General features: G+C 39.4%; 2 protein-coding genes across 2 annotated transcripts; one reads left to right on the top strand and one right to left on the bottom strand.

The window, feature by feature from the left end:
* Positions 1-3,175: 3,175 nt before the first annotated feature.
* On the bottom strand, positions 3,176-14,717 carry LOC103993109 (FIP1[V]-like protein). The gene is made up of 9 exons (XM_009413061.3): positions 13,570-14,717; positions 12,597-12,850; positions 11,633-11,759; positions 11,477-11,545; positions 11,260-11,403; positions 11,016-11,117; positions 10,502-10,827; positions 6,942-8,589; positions 3,176-4,054 (listed from the first exon to the last, which is right to left on the bottom strand). The coding sequence occupies exons 1-9, from the start codon at positions 14,593-14,595 to the stop codon at positions 3,452-3,454; spliced, it is 4,299 nt and encodes a 1,432-aa protein (XP_009411336.2). The 5' UTR covers positions 14,596-14,717; the 3' UTR covers positions 3,176-3,451.
* Positions 14,718-19,062: 4,345 nt separating this feature from the next.
* LOC108953452 (uncharacterized) lies at positions 19,063-19,756 on the top strand. Its single transcript, XM_018829466.2, has 2 exons — positions 19,063-19,425; positions 19,488-19,756. The coding sequence occupies exons 1-2, from the start codon at positions 19,153-19,155 to the stop codon at positions 19,584-19,586; spliced, it is 372 nt and encodes a 123-aa protein (XP_018685011.2). The 5' UTR covers positions 19,063-19,152; the 3' UTR covers positions 19,587-19,756.
* Positions 19,757-19,892: the final 136 nt, after the last annotated feature.

Raw genomic sequence — 19,892 nt, 5'->3', positions numbered from 1 at the left:
TAAGGTTAAAATATGTCTAAGGCATGTGAGTCAAGAAACTCAACTTGCGTGATGAGAAATTCATCATGGCAGAGGCATAAGGCAAAATGTGCTTAAGGCGTATGAGTCCGAAAAACCTAACTCGCGTGAAGAGAAATCCATCATAGTAGAGGCACAAGGCAAAATGTGCTGAGGTGCATGAGTCGGAAAACTCTTCTCGGGTGAAGGGAATCCTACCACGATAGAGGCATAAGACAAAATACGTCAGAGGCATGTGAGTCAAGAAAATCTTACCCGTGTGAAGAGAAATCGACCACGGTACAGGCACAAGGCTAAAATGTGCCCAAGGTACATGAGTCGAGAAACTCGACTTACGTGAAGAGAAATCCGCTACGATGGAGGCCTAAGACAAAATGTGCTCGAGGTACATGAGTTAGAAAAATCTAACTCGTGTAAAGAGAAATCAGCCATAATAGAGGCACAAAACAAAATATGCTTAAGACACGTGAGTCAGAAAGACCCGACTTACATTAAGAGAAATCCACTATGGTAGATGTACAAGGCAAAATGTGCCCCGATTATACGAGTTGAAAAAACCCAACCCGCTTGATGAGAAACCCATCACGACGAAGGCACAAAGCAAAATATGCCTAAGGTGCATGAGTTGAAAAAACCCGACCCGTGTGAGGAGAAATCTACCATGACGAAAGCATAAAGCGAAATATGCCTAAGGTGCGTAAGTCGGGAAAACCTAACCTACATGAAGAGAAATCTACCACAATGGAGGCACAAGGGTAAAATGTGACAGAGGTGCGTGAGTCGAGTAAACCTAACTTGTGTGAATAAAAATCTACCTCGACGAAGGCACAAGACAAAATTTGCTAAAGGCTCATGAGTCAAGAAAATCTATCCCGCGTGAAGAGAAATATGTCACGACGAAGGCATAAGGCATAATGTGTCAAGGCACGTAAATAGAGAAAACTCGACCTACGTAAAGAGAAATATGTCACGATAGAAGCATAAGGCTAAAATATGCTTGAGGCGCATAAGTAAGAAAAACTCTAACCATGTGAAGAGAAATCTACCGTGTGGAGGCACAAGACAAAATGTGCATGATGTGTGTGAGTTAGGAAAATCTAACTCATATGAAGAGAAATATGTTACAGTAGAGACATAAGGCAAAATGTATCGAGGTGTGTGTTAGGAAAATCTGAAATCTGTTATGATAGAGGCATAAGGCAAAATGTGTTCGAGGCATATGAGTTAGAAAAACCCGATTCACGTGATGAGAAATCTGTCATGGCGAAGGCATAAGACAAAATATGTCTGAGGTACATGAGTTGGGAAGACCCGACCCACATGAAGAGAAACCCGTCATAGCGAAGGCACAAGGCAAAATGTTTCTGAAGCGCGTGACTTGGGAAAACCCAACTCGCGTGAGGAGAAATCCATCATGACGAAGGCATAAGACAAAATGTGTTCGAAATGCATAAGTCAGAAAAACCTGACCTACATGAAAAAAATCTACCATGGCAGAGGCACAAGCCTAAAATGTGCCCGACGCACGTGAGTCGGGAAAACTTGACCCTACCTCCGTCCAAGGTACAAAGGCCGCAAGGAGATTGGGAGGTCAAAAAACTTGACCCCACCCGACCAACATGCGCGCCCTTCGACGCCACGAGGGATAGGTCAACAATTGATCACCTCCAATAATGTTAGGGAGGCAATCCTAAATGCACTTGTGTCAGATAAACAAAAAACTGCATTTTGAACCCCTCTCGCAAGAGCCCTAAAGCACTCTTGAGGGGGGAAAAAATGATAAAGAGTATACTATTAGCTAATAATCATTCGGCATGTAGCTATCATGTGGAGTCTTTGGTGAAAGGAAAAGATCTAAGCCACCTTTCACCCGTTTGCCCACATAGACAAAAGTTCAAAGCAAACAGTTTGAAGTTGTCCTTCCTCCCACCCGTCGCCACGTGGAAAAGAAGTACAAGGGGCGATTGTTCGAGGGCAACTAGAGGCTGCCTCCCCGTAGAATATTCTGTGAAATATTGTGCCTCTTTGTAACCGTGTATAAAAATTCATCTTCAACATCATGAGTAGGGGACTTACTTTTTTTTACCACTCACGTATACGCTCAAACATGTCAGAGTTATTAACTTGGGCATATGAGAGATTGAATTGAAAAACCTCTTTCAATTTCAGTCTTCATGTAGATGATACCTCGAAAGCTCAACATTTTCATCTCAAAGGTGGTTCGAACTACGTCAAACTGACTAAAACGTCAATAATATTTTCTTTATAATTTAGATAAATTAACCCTCAAACAAAACCACTCATAATACGAAAAAGAACGATTAATTATCCATTCATTCAAAGCAAAAATAAAAAAACCTCTAATAATTTCTCAATAAAAAAGAATCTGGAGATTTTTTTTTGATAAATTACCAAAAAATATATACACTTCATTTTCCCCATATACTAAAGTTCGCAGTTCGCAAGACTACCACTTTTTCACGTCAATTGTCAAAAATAGAAGCAATGAAGATGTCTCCAGTCCAATTCCAAAACCTTTTTCCAATAGTTTATATGGCTACAACAAGATTTACAGTCTCCGAGGTGTTTTTTTTATGCACGATCATAAACCATAACAAAGTTATAGCATCATCCTGTATAGAATCTTCTCTCCCGAGGCCTTTCTTTTTGTGAGCTCCGCCTCCAGCAGGAGCATGTCACCTCGGGCATCAACAGGACTTTGCATTCCAGGCAGCGTTTGGCCTTCGTAGCACATCAATCAATCAAATCCAAACTAAGAACCACATCACCCAATGCACTATGAGACCGATTGCGGCAATTCTCTACCGTAGGTGCATCATAACAAGCATATAAAGGATATAAAACACTCGAGAGTAAAAAAGAGTACAACAGCCGCAACAAAGTGCTCCACTCCGAGGATACGATGAAACTGAAGCTGATCCATCCTCCATTCTGGAGCATAAATTATCATTGATGATATCAATCAAAATCATCGAGGAGTCTGCTGGGATGTTTGATAATCCACCAGGCCATGGATGTCGCCTCTGTTCACCTTCAAAAGTCAACTGTGATCCTGGAAGCCTGTCAAGTTCCCCCTCAAACAAGAAGGAACCTCACAAAACATCCAGCTGCCTGACAAAAACAGGAAAAAGCAAAATACAAACTTCCTACCACCATCCAACATGTTTAAAGTTGCATATCCAGAATATGCCATTTAAAACACAATCGAATATAGCATTTTATTTTCACTTTTCCCTCTTCTTCTCTATCACCTTTCTTTTCTTAGTCTACTCACTTTAGTGTTGGGGGGAAAGGAGAAAAGGGGTTGGAAGGGAAGGAACACACCCGAGAGCTATAGCAGAGGCACCAACTTACCCATCTGCTTCACCAAACACAATTGCAATGATCCTGTGGATGCAGCAAAGACGCATAATCAGCTACCAGTCCACCTTCTTTTCCTGGCTGGTCGCTCGGGCTTTACCTCTGAATCAAGACCAGCTTCGTTGTTGGATAACTGCACTTCGTTTTCCATTTTTTTGTTTGAAGTAATCTCCTTTTCCCGTGGCATAGGAAGTTTGAAGCGCTCACTTCGTCTCTTAAGCTTAGCCACAGTATCTAGGTGGCGATCCTGGTCGTCCACCATCTTAACAGAAACCTGTCCTCCATCAGCACCCTTGACATCTAATTCACCAGCATTATTACTAAGCTCAGTCTTCACTAATTCATCTTCCTTTGCTACATTAACAGCATTGCCTTCAATCTTCTTGCCCCTCGAGGAAGCAGATAATGTCTGAGAGTTGTTGATGGCATCATAATCCCTCTCTTTGTGGCTGGTCCAGCGCTCCAATTTAGAACGTCCCCTCCTATTACCCTGGTTCTCATCATCTGAGACGGGATCATCTTCTCCTTGTTTCTTCACAGTGGTATGCTGTTGAGTGGCCTCGCGTTGTTCATGGATTTGGTGGGAATTCTTCTTGGAGAGAGTCATGGAAGATGTATTGTTGCTTTCCTGCTCATCTGACTCTTTAATATAGACCTGACAAAGGTGAACAATTGAAAAGCAAGAATGCATTCAGCAAGAGAATTAGCAAACGGAAGCAGTAACCTGGCTCAAGCACCATTCCACTTGATATGATGAATTTTGCCAGTATTTGCCATATTGTTCAATTGATTGTAAGTGAAATGAATCAAATTACAAAGAAGCTGATTTTCTGAAAAGTAAAAAACCAACAGGCAACGGAAGAACCATGGAACTCAGAGTAGAAACCTAAACTCTATATTATACTCCATGAAAGCTGAATAGGGAAAAAAATCAACAGTGATGGACATAAATCCATGGAACTCAGAGCAGAATGAATCTATTCTCATGTAAGGGGTATCAGTTTCAGCTTCCTCTTTACCAACAACTGCTACCTGCAGGCTGAGGCAAATAGAAGAGGCTACAGAACTGCAACTATTCTAATTTAACAAAAAACTATTAGGTAAAGTCCTTTAAATAACGTTTTTTTACCTCAAAAGCATGCTGTCGCCTATGAATCACAGATAAGACAACCAAAGAGCTAAGCATTGGAGAGGAATAGCTTGGTCCTTTCAGATCAAATATATAACCAAGAATTTTAGACTATTTTGCATGGGTTTAAATAGGTACCCGGGCACTCGTGTGAGGCAATGTGAGGTGAGGCCGATTGCATCACAGATTCGCCAGGCGACGCGCTTCAGTGAAGCGTGGCCTAGGTGCTAGCCTAAACCCAGGCGTTGGGCGCCTCGAGTGAGCGCCCGACTAAAACAATGCAATCGAACCAAACTATTAAGTCTAGTTCAGTTGAACAATAGCTACTTGGTTGGATTAAGCCAACTATGCTACATAATGTTACTATACTTTGCAAAACCCACCCCTCGCCCCCCTGCGTGACCTCGAACCATAAACCCTAGCGCAGTCGCTTCCTCCACCATCAACGCTTCCTCTGCTGCTACCTCCATCGTTGACGCACGGGACCAACACTTCCTCTATCGCCGACGAACGAGTCCGAAGGTATAGTTTTTGTGTGCAATTTCCTCTGCCACCGTTGCTTCTGAGTGCAGCTCCTTCCACCATCGAGGGATAGGACCACAACTTCTTCCGCCACCGACAGACACATTTGAAGCTTCCTTCGCCCATGACGTCACCATCCGTAGCTTCTATTGCCACCATTTCCATCTTCCAAAGCTTTCTCCATCGCTGCTATTGTTGTCGTCTGCAGCTTCCTCCATTGCCGATGCTATCGTCCGAAGCTTTCACCATCCCCGTTGTCATCCGAAATAGATTCATTGACTGGAGCTCTCCTGACCACCTACACCTTTTGTTATTTTTTTGGAAATATATTTGTATATGTAAGATCTTGGTTTCATGTTTACTAACACGATGCTAAATCATAACTTGCTAAAATTGTTTCGACTAAATGAAATAAGCTTCTTTTTGTCCTAGGACTATCTCTTTCTTGTATATGACAATCGTATGTAAACTTAATTTCATCCTAGTCACTTGTGATCTTATTCAAGGATTTTATAAATGTTGTTGCATCGACACAAGTATGCATTAAGTTGAAAGGGAGAAAGTGGGAACATTGAGAAGAGAGGGAGAGAGCCAACAGAGCTCCAATCAATTAATTTATTTCTCTGTCGCTGTTGTCATCCGAAATAGATTAATCGACTAAAGCTTTCTCCAATCAATTTAATATCATATTTTTATTCACATAATCATATTTATCACTTGTATTATGTATTTTTTATATTTTAATATTTCAGAACGTTTCGCTTCGCTTGAGTGAGCGCTACAGGCATTTTGGGACCTTAGCGCCTTTTGGTGCCTAGGGCTTTTTAAATCATTGCTATTTTGAAGATCAAACACAGGAACAGAATTGATTACCTAATATCCAACAAATCATGAAGTGAATGCATTCATTGTCACCCTCTCAAAGAAAAAGGCAAGTAGTTAACATTTTAGAACCTATACAAGTTGATAGTAATTTTTTGTTATAATTTGTTCCATAGCCTTGATTTTATTGAATCTTTTCACAGTTGCACCATACAAACTCATTAGGTATCTTTTAAAATAAAAAGAAAATAATATAAGATAGTTGTTGGATCAATGATCTTTTATTGATCCGAGTGTTGGACAGTTAAGAATAACATATATAAAAGATTTCTGTCGATAAGATGAAATGGTTGAGGTGGATGTATGGAGTTACTAGGAAGAATATGTAAAAATTGTTTGTAGCTTTGATCAAAAATAAATTGAAGAATGATTTAAGATGATACAAATATATACCAATGAGACATACAAATGCTATAGTTGGAAGGATACAGTTTTTCACAAATCGTATTGGCAGTGAAAGACCGATGTAGCTGAACGCGACTAGTTCGAATGTTGTGGCTTCCAATCAACTTGTATTTCTATTTATGTTTGCCCATGTGGTTCTGAAAAAGCATAGAGATACAATGGTTCCAAAATAAAATTGTTTCACCAGATCGATAACCTGACTTGACAACCTAAAGACTCATCTTTTTCAGCAACTTTTGAGATAACATTTTTAATCTCCCTTAATAAGTGAAGACCCATGTGTCACTGGCGATGACTTTGCTAAGAACATGTTTCTCAGCTATGCCTTAATGAAAATACTTATTACATGCAAGCTGTCCAAGTAAGCATGGTAAATAGATACAATATGCTCAAAACCTAATTACCAAAAAGGTAGCAGTTACTTCCTTATTTTAAATCAGCTTTTTTGAATTAAAAATGTCTTTCCAAATAGCACAAAATTTTGTGACAATAAACAATTGGCAAAATTTTACAATTGTTCTTGATCAAAAGAACTTTCTAATGGATACATAGGTTTACCTTATCAGTAATATATATTAAATGACTTCAACTGTCTGAAGCATACCTTCTCATTTTTGTGAGAGTTGTGGCGGTCATCATGCTTTCTCTTGCCAAGGCGCTGATTATTCTGATCGTGAGATTTAACATCTTTAGCTTTACTTGTATTTTCCCTATGTTTTTCCCTGTACATCTGTTGGCCATCAGCACTAGGAGGGTGATCAACATATGTATTTAGCTTTTCATGCCTAGAACTTCTTCCATCAGCATTTGAATGTTTGTCATGCAAAGATGTATCTCCACGTCCTTTATTTTGTGACATATTATCTTCCCTAGCACGATCTCTCCTTGAAAGCTCAGTGTGACGCCTTCTTTCTTTCTCTTGATAATCTTTATCGTAACTAATAGGTTTTAATTCATCCCTGTTCCTACCATTACCACCCACTGGTTTATCTTCCGTAACTCGTCCACTCCTTACAGTTACCCGCCCTTCTTCTCTTTCCCGATGCATCACTTCATGAGGTTTAAGTCGCTGCCTTTCATCTCTTTCCCTATGGCGCCAGCTATCATCTTTAGGCTTGGAAGATAGGTGATCATCAGCCTTATCTCTCATTCTAGTGTCAACCTCTCTCTTGTGATGTAAGCCATCATCCCTTTCTCGTTTCCTACGTCCAGAATCTTCCCTATCCCTATGACCATGTGAAGTATCTACCTTGTCAGCTTTTCCTCTCAGATATTCTTCATCCCTTTTTCTCTTTATAAGAGGATTATCCATATTCTCACGGCGGCTCATCAATAGATCATCCCTCTCCCTCTGCCTTAAGACTTCATCTCTAGTGTGGCCTCTCCATTCGCCACCTTCTACATGCTTTCTCGACTGATCTTCATCTTTCTGATTCCTGTCAATTGTCCTTAACTTACTCTGGTGCCTTGACATTTCCTCATTGTTTTCCCACCTTATGTCTTCATCTTTGGATCGTCTACCATGCATGTTAGACTCTCTTCTTTGCCATGAACTGGTAGAAGATTCTGATTCCTTTCTCCTGTCGTAACTTCTACCTCGAAGAAGGTTTTGAGAAGAAATAGATGCATCTTCCCTTCCTTTGGAAACAATCTGATTCTTTTCTCTCTGTTGTCTGGCATCCAGACCATCTTCATCTTTTGCATGCAAGTTATGCTCATCTTCCTTCTGGGACTTTTTCAAGTCACCCGTCGGACTTGAATGTCCTTCTTGTATAACTTCACCATTTTCAGCCTGCCTAATACAATCCTTGCTACTCCCAGACTTTTCTCTACTGTTGTCACTAGTTGGAGGCTGCAACTCATCCTCGTAGCCTCTATCCTGCACTGCAGGTTGCTCAACCCGTGAGCAAATCTTTTGCTTCTTGCCAGGGTGAATTAAATTATCATCACCACCAGTCTCACTAGAAATATGAAAGTCTGATGTTACGTCATCCCCTTCAATTTCCACACTATCAACCAGTGCAAGCTTTTCGTCCTGATCATGATATTGTTCTTCAACACCAAGCTCTCTTGTAGTATCATCAGCAACAGCAGGTAATGTTTGAGAATTCTGATTGACTTCAGTGCTATCTAACAGTGTTTCCTTTTGCTGATCACCATTCCTGCTCGAATGAGCACTGCGGCTAGGGATGCTATCGGCAGATTGTTCACGAGCCCTTGAGCGCTTTCTAGATGAAGATCCTTTCAGCAATCTGAAGTAGTAATTACAAGCAATCCCTTATTAATTATATACTCAAAACAGAGAGCTAAATAGCAAAATAACTAAAATATGTCAAGTAAATTCATAGAAAAAATAAGAAAGTAGACAAACTACGATATATGTCATAATTAAGTAAAAGAGGCAACTCCAAACTACAAATTATTGTGTGCAATATTGTATTCTGATTTTTTCAAGTTGCACACCCAATTATCCAAGAATAGGATGAAAAAGCATATAATCCATGTCTTTGATGAATTTCATTACATAAAATGATCTGTTGATTTCGTTGTTTGGAAAAGAGGCATGCCTACGAAGAATTAATTAACATTTCTTGAAATGATTCTCCTGCATTCAAATAGTTTCACTCCATTTATTGGACCATAGACCACATAGACAAACTACTGCATGTATAGATGCAAAAAATTATCACATGTTGCTTCTGATACACCATCTCCTCTGTAGGACATAATCCACACTAGTAGTGCTGCAACTACAGCCAAGAGAAAGCAGAATTACCCAAAGGAACCTTGATCTGAAAGGAATAGAGCTAGATGTCCTACTGTGACAAAATCTGTAACATGAAATTATCTTCACTTTATCTCTATGGAAACTCTAATTCATTCAGGAGATATGCACTGGTAGAACCCATGTTATATATTTGTAACAGATTTAACTTCATTGCTTCTTTCATGGTGAAGCCTCTTCCTGCTGAGCCCATGCTCGTCCATATAAACAATATAGGATTGGTTCAAAATTCACATTGGAAAATGCTCACCAATGGATTGATCTTGTAATATTCCTAAAAAACTCCTTGGTTACTTCTGAAAGCAAATGATAGTTCATCTAAATATTGTGTGAGTCTTCAAATGTGTTTATCTCCAAATGGAACAAAATCTCCTTTTTCTTCTCCATTAGTCAAAAGCTTCTTATACTCTTTGTTTTACCTGTTTAATGTTGCTTCATAGTGCCGATAGAAGTCATTGCACACGTCCTTATTGAATGTAGAAACTTGTCATTTGTTTCAAAGCATCCATTGCCATTTGTTTTAAGGTATTCAGAGTGGAAAATGCTATATATTGGTCAATGGTAAATTCGCATTCTGCAAATTGCACATTAAGTGGAAAGAATATGCATTAAGCTCTGGTAAATGGATTATCAAAACAAGAAAAGAAAAGAAATTCAAGGAATGGACTTGTTTCAACCAAAAAAGAAAACAATCAAGGAATGGATTTTTTTTCCTTTTTGCTCACAAGCAAACAACAGGAATTCAAGTAACGTATTCTTTATCTCACAATAAATGTATGATTGATCATGAGGAAAGTATCAATTAATGTTTACTAGGTAAACCTTCAATGGTCAAAACGCAAGGAAGCATGATTTACTAATAGCATCACTAAAAGAGAATAAATTAAGTGATAAATGCATATCCAAATGCGAAATTTATCCTGCATTGATTACCAAACTACAATGATCCAACGAGGACACTTCAACAAAGAACTACCTCGGGGCTCCTGTGTTATTAAACTTTAACACCTGAAATAGTATGTTTTCCAAACTAGTCTTTAGTTGCATTCAACAATACCAACTTTGGAAAAACTGAAAGCATCAATTCAAAAGAGATTTTCATTCTAACTGACAATATAAAAGAAACTGCTTAGTTTATCTGCCTAAGCATGCCCAGATTTTGTCATGCTAAAACTATTAAAAGTGTACCCATTTACATATTTGAACTACATATGAAATGCAGCAAGAATCAAAGAAGAACTCCACACAATCCATAAGTTCGTTTTTCTTTTCTAACTTTCTGGTATTTGCCAAATAAATTAAATACGTCACAAAATTGAAGTTTATAAAACAGGACAAAAGAAATACAAATTCCAGCCCATTTTACAACTATAACATACCTTCCCCCTTGATGTATCCCAGATGCTCCATCAACAGCAGATACAGGACTCCTTGTTCTAGAATCTCGACGGTATTCAGCAGATGAATCTGAAGGCAAGGGCAATAACTCATCTTTTTCCTTCGCAAAGGGGACTCTCTTGATCATTTCCTTGTCCCTAGTGCTGGAAGTATGCGGAATGCGATTCATATATCCTGATACAGTATTCCTGTCATCCTTTTCGTCTTTATGAAAACTTCTACCACAATCTCCTTCAACATCCCTCTCTAATTGCTCTGGCGTACAACTGTACATTTTTGGGTCATCAAAAGAGTCCTGCAACACAATCTGTTCAACAAGCATTTTTAGTATGGTGGTACCTATTATTAGAAAGTAGTTGATATCATAAATGAGCCTAGGATAGTTACATATCATAATTACATTCACCAGCGAATAACATTAGTAGTAGATATCACAAATGAGCTAGAGCAGTTGACATACTCACAAAACACAGGATGTAGATACTACAAAGTTACCTCTATAACAGCATCTGAATCACGGATGCGAGGAGGCCTGGTGTCAATAGAGGGCAGGCGTTCACCATAACCACCCTCAACCTGTATCGCTCTTCCAGTTGGCTAACAAGGGGAAAAAAAAACATTTAATGATAATGAGACAAATAATGAAAACCAAGAAAATTTTAAAAGAAACAGTCAAAGAGCATCAATATTATCAGTTCCCAACTAAGAAGTAGCAGTTGAGAGTAATAGCATATCATACTAATGGCGCCCTCATAACTGCAGGTCCTCTTCCTTGGCCAGTAAATTTTATTTCTTCATCATCTGCTTTTACATGTCCACAATTTGCAGAGATATCATGGCCTGCTGCAGCTGCCAACTCAGGAGGTAAATCTGGATCATACTCCTGAAAGCAGATTGATAATTTATCAGCAACTAGAGCTTAAACATGATTATAGAAGATATACTTATGTCATTACCTGCTCCGACCGGCCACTCTCATATACACGAATCTTGCTTTGCATGGTTGACTCCAAACGAAGTTGATCCTGAAAATTCAAAAGTTTAATTACAAATCAATAACAGCACATTGTTGCCTTTAACAACTTATAAGGAATAACAAGATTTTCACTTGCCAGTCGCTTGCAATAATCCTTCCACTTGTCTTCATCTAATCCAAAATTAAAGAAATCTGAAATATCAACTCCAGGATGTTTCCATGGTTTTTCCTCAAAACTCTCTATGTCAACATCAAAGATCGTCCTAAAAGTTGCAACATTTGAAAACATCAAACAGTACTAAAGAAGTCTATATTTTTTCGTCACTTGCGAGAATGAGTTCATTTGCAATTGTAAGCATGCTACCCAGCTAAATATATAATTAGCAGAAAAGAAAGATGATTTGAGCACTAGATGTGTAAAATTATTGAACTCAATGTCTTCTTTGGTGGGCAAGCATTATGGGTCAAACACAATCATATTAGAACCCCTGCTTTGAAACATATGCTAAACACAACCAAAAAGCAAGTTCTGTAAGATCCCCTTCTAACCAAACAAGTCCTCGATTTCCAAGTAAGTTCTGAGATGGCATAATAATCCTGACTATGGTTGTCACGCAACACGGAAGTTTTATAATCCTTATTCTATCATTCTATGAATCCTCAGAAATTACTAACTCAACAAATCTGCAACCACGAGAACTGGAAATTCATGCATATTCATGTGTATGTCAAAGATTAAATATAATGCAGTTGTATGGGGATGACAGCAGAAGTTTTCTAAAAATGAGCAGAAGTGAGTGCCTGCATAAGCATACTCGTCCTTTCTTCTTCTGCCTCTAGTTAACTTCTAGTTGTGTTTGTTCTCATATATTACAATTTCAGACTATATGATATCACAATCTTTGATGTTTGTATCTCTCAATTTTAAGCCCTGGACTTCATTAATTAGCTACCTTAAGTAGATGCCTAAAATTAGCTGCACCAAGGATCAATAACAAAAAGTAGCATTATTCATTGCCAAGAAAACAATAAAGTGGTTTGAATTTTTGGAAATAAACTCTTAGACCAATATAAAACAAATAAACATTTAAGAAGCTTACTTGTGTGAAGGTAGGGTGAAATCCAGTCCACCGCCACTGGCACGGGCTGAACCATTGGCCCAACCAGGGAATCCAAAGTTTGTGTGGTAGCTTTTGGGGGCACTTGGAATCCCCCTACCGCTAGCAGGCCTCCAGTCACCTCTTCCATGACCAGCTGTAGGACCTGAGACAAGAGAAGGGCGAGCAGCACCTGGCGGGCCTAATGCGCCAGCAGCTGGATCCCCAGGTAAAGGTGCAGCACCAGGTCTAATGTACTGCATAAAAAGAAGACTAAATAAGCTAAAAGATTGTTGATGTTATAAACACCACCAATACAAACACAAATGATTACTGCAACTGTTCTTAAAAAGAATTTGACTTTACTCTTGGCAACCTTATCCATCAAATAATGATTAAGAGGCCCTATCCTCCACAAGTAATGGTTTTACAGTATCGCTTAATCACTGAATCCTATCAAGTGCAAACTCTGTTGATCGAAGCTTACAAGATTGCAGTCTTCCAAAATTGTGTTTAACAAGTGCGAAGAGAGGCATAAGGGACATGGAGACAACTCATAATGGGACAAATTTCGTTTCAAGTTGGCAAGGGTTCAGATCTCACTAAGGAGACAATTTTTCACAAGATTGTACAGATTAATCAAGTAACTTATGATTTCAATATTCACAGATTTCTAGATAGCGAACAAGCAACCAGACAAAGCACATTGTCCTACATGATGCTGGATAATTAAGAATATATAAGTTTAAATGGCCAGAGGAGATTAACAACATATTTTGAACCCTAGCAAACAAATTCTGTTAATTCAGACACTCATTTTATTAACCATTTTTTCTATCATTTCATAAATAATAAGTAGCATGCAGGAAGAGACAGAAATCATTTTTCTAATTGTCAAAAAGATATTAGCTATACACTCTCAAGCATTAAGTAACATATAGGACAAGCAGCAAACAATTTACGCATGCATACCAACCTTGTACATTGAATGATGTTGTGTGTGAATCCCATGATTGTTGTACCCAATTCTTGCCCCCGGTGCAGTTCCAGTAGCACCAATCCCTTTAGCCGCATCTACCATCTCTTTTCTTTCCCCGTCCCCAGTTGGCTGAAGAGTCTCCTCACCCCAGTCTTGCACCTCCATAGCTGGAAGGTGGTGATGCTGGTCCTCATCAGTGACAATAACCAAATCCTCTTCTCCATCTTCATCATCCTCTTCATCAAACTCAACTGTATTACTCCTCTCGGCACCAGGCGGTCCATGATTGCTATCGTTGAGCACGATCTGAAGATCATCTTCACTATCACTATCATAATCCTCACTTTGTGAAAGCTTCCCCATCTCGCTGTTCATGCCAACAAGAGGTCCAGAAGGGGCTGGTCCAGCTGAGAGTCCAGGAATGAGCGGAACTTGATCCAGATCGCCCAAATTCTCACCTACTCCACCTACAAACAACCGATCCCCGTCCTCTTCCGGCTCTTCCGGGGCTGCAGACCTCTCCGACTCACCGATTTCACCATCCCGATCAGGAATCCCCGAAACCCTAGCTTCCTTCTCGGCATCCTCCAAAACCCTAGGGTCGCCATCTCCGCCCACCGCCGGGCGCGATGAGACGGCGTCGTCCTCGTCATCCCAATTATCTGGTGGATCCACGGCCGGAGGCGCGCGGCCGAGCATCCAATCATCCTCACCGTCGTCTTCAGCGGCGGCGGCGGCGGCGGCGCCCGAAGATAGGGCTTGATGGGCCGTCGAGGGGGGTTCGACGGCAGGGTCGGCGCGAGAGGCGTCGAACAAGAGCCCTTCCTTGTCGCCATCCTTGTCGCCGCCTTCAGAATCGTCTTCCTCAGCGAAACGGAGGGGATCGGGGCGACCTCGGAGGGATGACGCGGAGGACGAAGACTGCGGCTGCGGCTGCGGCTGCGACGGCGGCAGAGGCGCAGCGACCGCGACGGGGTAGAGGACGTCGGTGTAGAGCTCGCCGAACTCGTCGTCATCCTCCATATCGAAAGGGTCGAGAGAAATGGGAGAAGAAGAAGAGCGTCGAGGCGGCGTTTAGAAAGAGGGGATCTTCGGATTTCAAGCAACGTTTTGGACACCCGCGAAGCTGACCCAAAACGCCACCCCACCCCGTTTTGGGTAAAACAATGCCCTCTCCTCATACCCTATTATTCCATGAATAATAATAATAATAATAATAATAATAATAATAATAGGTGGCTTCGGAGCTGCTTCTTTGGTTCACCCAAAGGACGCATCGAGTCGAGTCTGGTCGACCAAACTAAAAGGACTTTATCGGAAAATTACTTCAAAAATATAAAAGTAGTTAGTTGCAAAAGGAGGATTAAGACGCTTCCTTAATACATGTATGTAAATATATTGTTCCTTGTAAGTTTCAACATCACAACAACAAAGCAGCTATCTACTCATTAATGTTAGCCGGTCATTCTACTGAGCTGTCTGGATTCGAGTTCATCCAACCTAATCTTAGCCAGTCAAATCCCAACCTAAAAATCCTCCAAATATCATCCTACCAATAATTCTTTTCATACAATGGGGAATGGCAATGAGATGTCCTCCCTCCGATATCCCACGAATGGAATCGATTAGATTAGTTTCACCGGCTTCATTAATATTATGATGATGCCTTTGCGAGATTCATTTTATAAGTATTTTTTTTATTCTTATTTATCTCATAATAATTATAGAGACGGAGTAGTATAATCAAAGAGAATTATTTTTATCTTGTACAAAATCTAATGATATAAAATGCGAGTGACATATCGTAAGAGAGTAGACGTTCGATAGAGGGGTAGTGTTTTATATATCCTTCTTTAACATGAAGAATGATACGTAACAAAGAGAGTAGCATTTGATACGAGCAACGCGCTTAAAACGAGAGAGTGGTGCTTTATCGATATTGTCAAATATAAAAAACATAAAACAAAATAGTTATATGATTTTGCTAATAAAAATCAAATCTATAATATACATTATAATCATATTGTGATATATTACCATGATTCTTATGATCGAGAGATCATGACAACATATTACCGTAACTCATATAATTCAAAGAATAATGACAAGATTATTATTATAATTTATTTTTCTTCCTAATTTCACCTTAGTATCATTCTTACTAATATATTCTCATGTTGCCATTATAAATACTAATTTGGATCAAAGAAGAAGAAATTATTGGTGACATAAAATCTCCCTGAGAGCACCTAAATTGAACTATGAGATGACTATGAATTTAGGGAACACAATTAACTCTGAAAGTAAGTATAGGTAAAAGTTTCGATCTATCTATAAGAAAATTTAATTTTCATAAGAAAAACATGATGAGAAATATTTTTTTTATGGATCAAACATTTAAAAGAATTATGATTGGAAAACTATCTAAGAAAGACATGATTTTGATTTGGTTTCCAAAAACCCAAAAACATATAATTTATTATCATAATTACGAAGGATCCAAATAATTTTTAAATGGTGAAACCATATTAATAATAAGAGTGGGCATATAATTAATATGATATGTTGTTATATGAAATATGACTATAATTAAACGAACAAGATGATAAGACGAGAGATTTCATTAGTCTCAAGAAAATTACAAATGTCTGAGAATTCACCACTATTTTTGACAAAGACTTGAACTTATGAACAATGATGAAGACTTTAGTTTTTTATTTCATTGAAAATAACTAACAGATTGCACTAGTGAAACTGATGAATTAATGATGAAACTTTTATAATTCAAGGGGGTGAATTACTGATGGAAGATGATATAGAAAATAAAAACTTGTGTATTTTGGTATTTGCATAAATTAAGAATGTCAAAAGGATAATAATAAAGGTAATTACAAGAATGAAAGTTAGGACTTAAAACCCTAAATGATTATATCATCATAGAACAGAGCTTGATTTTTATATGAGCAAAAATTAGATATGGATCAAGATGGTGCAATTGAACACTTATACACTTTGCTAATTCGCAACAAATGATGAAAATTAGAATAGAAACATTATTTATGGAATATAATTTTGATACGGCTAACATGTTAGCCCCATATGTCATGCAACTCACGTGTCAAGCCCACTTAGATGACACATCAGTTTTGCAGAGAAGATGCATCAATTTTACATGATCATTCAACCTATCCCTCGTAGCCAATATGATAGGGGTACTCGATCGTCTACCACCAACTCAGCTAGCCACCCGATAAATATCATGTGAAGAAAAGTATCTAATGCAAGATAATGATAGTTAAGGTCGAATGCCACGACCCCATTATTACATTAACTACGTAATAGGATAACATAACTATCTCAAGACACGACATCTTTCTAAGTTTGATTGACTTGACTTATCCGACTAAGTCACGACTTAAGTATCAGATGGGCATTTGTTACGATTATACCCAATATAATTTTTGTAGGGATTGGACATCAACTTGAGTAGCTCGGATTGAAATCAAGTTGGATTTGCTTCAGCTTCCAAGTCAAACAACCATAATCTTCTCTAACAAATTTAAAAACATAAATTATATTTTTTACTACCATCGACGATTCTTAAATGATCATAAATATATTTTCCAAATGATGAGTCTAGCTCAAACCATCACACATGTCGAAGTATTCTTTAAACTCATTCATCGAGTTCAAACTACAATCATGATAATCCAAACCATAATCCCTCTTCTCTAACAACTAGCACAGCTAATGATAGAATAAAATCTGATAACTCATCAACCACAAATAAAGGTTTATAGTGCACCTTAATCAAAATCAATATCTTGAGCATGCAACTCTAGATTGGTCAAGCCACTAACTGATCCAATACCATCCCACCCTACCTAAGACGAATCCTACCTTACACATTGACAAATGTCTCGAGGATATGGGGTATGAGATCCAACTCAAGAAAGAGCTTGACTAAGTTGATTTCCAAAATCAATCTCCCTTACCCAACTAACATAAGTGGAGCTTATTCCTCTTAACCTTTACCCTCTAAATCTTTTTCATGAGAATATGCTAGCGAGTGATGCTCTCATCTTCTTCATGCCACTGACTCAACATTCGGACAATTAACAAAGGAGTTGAAGCTCAACTTCTAGTTGTCGACGTCCCAAAAAAAAAAGACATACAACTTTACTATGAGTCAAACGAGGAGTAAACGAGTCTTTTAGTCAATTACACTGCAAGATTCTAACAATGAGGCTTGACAAGTAATTGACCCATGCCCTTTCTTCATGCCTGCTTCGACAATCTCGTATAGGCTATTTGATCTACTCTTAATGATGAATCAACATATAACCAATGAAATCCTTATACCAAGAAAAGATAAAAGAACACTAATAGAAAAGATAAAGGAAGTTGGATCATCTCAAGAAGTAACATACACCCAAAACCGTATCTCATCTCATATATAGGGCATACGTCGTACTCAAAATTCGATTACTTGTGCAACTCGATCTTCCTACTTGTACAGGTCGACCTTCCTAAGTTGATTGTATCTTCGAGTCGATCGCACTTACAAGGCTTCATCAAAACGGTCTCATCTTTGTTGTCGGACCTACTTCTGTCCGTAGCAAAGCAGTAGCAATTTAGAGAGAGAGAGAGAGAGAGCATGTTGTGTTATTGAGCAGCTGTGCATGGATTAGGCTGCCATAGCAAAGATAAGGCAGGCATCCAAACCTCTCCCAACCAAAAGGAGAACGAATCACCTCCCTTCGTCGCCGCTTGTCAACCAGAAGCACCAACAACATGAGACAGTCGAGTGGCGAGCCGCAAAAGGCCCACAGCTGAGCTGAATTATGGGCAGACACACCGTACCGATCATAGGTCGAACCTAGCCCTTGTCCTTAAGGGTTAAGGTTGGACCAACCACCCAATGCCATCGCCAAGGGGATAAGTAGCAAAGTTTTTAATATATTTTAATCACATAAAAATATCTTTTTATATATAATGCATCTATCTTAAACCAAAGGCATCTGTAACTCCTTTAGCAATATGTAATTAATTCTCTATCATTAGGTTGTCATTTTGTTGGTGTCTCGTCAGAGCGATGGAGAAGGAAGCAGTTTTCACCGTCAGGCAACAACTAAGAATGCTGGTACGTCAAAATCACCATGATGTTGTTTCCCTGAAATTAACAATTTATTTTTGGTGAGTGCAAATTCTTCATAAATCCTGGAGATCATGTCAGGATCACCATACATGGTTGATCAAGCAGAATTACGAACAAGGGTTACAGTATCCCCACACCGTTTCGTAGAAACCTGTGTGCTACACGCTGTTTCTTTGTTGGTTTGCTCGGCAGGCGTGAGAATTCCACGTTGAACTTTCGTCGGATGTATAACATTCAGTCACCCTTTGGGTCGGTGACTCTGACAAGCAAATCGATTGCTGCCACGCTGCCACTACTGCTTCGCCTTTTCCTGACCTTTCCTGTCTCTCTATGCACACAACTTTGATCGCCTTTCCAGATTTGAATTCGGACCCGGGCGTAAATAACTACAAGACTTACCTCCGCTGCGCTGCTAACTCTGCATGCGTTATGCCTGTCAATTAAAGCTGTTCCTTCGCGGGGGAAAGCTGCGCTTGGTTTCGTGGTCTGCGAGGATGGGGTCGACGGAGGAGTTGCCTGAACAGCCCGCCTCGTCGCCGTGTTGGAAGAAGAAGGCGCCCGACGCTGGTTTCTTGGCCAACGTCAAGGACCACCTCGATCAATTCGTCGGGACTTCCATGGATCAACACAGGATCTGCCTCAAGAAGACCATCAGAGGTGTGGGGGACTTCGTCAAGCTTAGGAAGCAAGGCAAGGTAAGGAAAGCTTTCCTTTCTTTATCCTTTACTGGATCTCTAGTTTGATGGTCCCGTTTTAGGTTTCTTCTTCCTCCTCCTCCTCGTCGTCGTCGTCGAAGGTTGTCACCGAGAGCATTTCTGCTGCTGAGAACACAGAGACGACGGGAGATTCGCCATAGGACGAGATCTGAAGCGTCCTTTCTAAACCAGACAATATACAGATCTCAGTTTCGTTGGGCCGGCGAACGCATTCTAGCAAAATTGTGTGATGATCTATTTCCTATACTCTGCATGTGTCTGGCGTCATTAACTAGCAGAGAAATAAATGGTTGTCATGTCCCATTAGCTATACTGTTGCAGCATCACGTTTCGTATGGCAGTTTGCGGAGACCAAAGCCTCATATAAATCACAATATTATAGATTATATCCTTACAAAAATTACAGATTTGATATATAAAAGGAGGTGTTGGTTTCCTTTCAAGAT

The sequence above is a fragment of the Musa acuminata genome, chromosome BXJ1-7 (genome assembly GCF_036884655.1).
Source record: "Musa acuminata AAA Group cultivar baxijiao chromosome BXJ1-7, Cavendish_Baxijiao_AAA, whole genome shotgun sequence".
Classification (NCBI taxonomy): domain Eukaryota; kingdom Viridiplantae; phylum Streptophyta; class Magnoliopsida; order Zingiberales; family Musaceae; genus Musa; species Musa acuminata.
The sequence above is the reverse complement of the archived record's forward strand: the minus strand, read 5'-3'. Positions and strand labels throughout refer to the sequence as shown.

Excerpts from the sequence above, each read along its gene's own strand:
- LOC103993109 (XM_009413061.3), bottom strand. The coding sequence starts at position 14,595 with ATGGAGGATGACGACGAGTTCGGCGAGCTCTACACCGACGTCCTCTAC. Across the intron at positions 11,546-11,632 it reads AGGATTATTGCAAGCGACTG|GATCAACTTCGTTTGGAGTC; the intron begins GCAAGTGAAAAT and ends TTGAATTTTCAG. Across the intron at positions 10,828-11,015 it reads ATTCAGATGCTGTTATAGAG|ATTGTGTTGCAGGACTCTTT; the intron begins GTAACTTTGTAG and ends CTTGTTGAACAG.
- LOC108953452 (XM_018829466.2), top strand. The coding sequence starts at position 19,153 with ATGCGTTATGCCTGTCAATTAAAGCTGTTCCTTCGCGGGGGAAAGCTG. Across the intron at positions 19,426-19,487 it reads AGCTTAGGAAGCAAGGCAAG|GTTTCTTCTTCCTCCTCCTC; the intron begins GTAAGGAAAGCT and ends GTCCCGTTTTAG.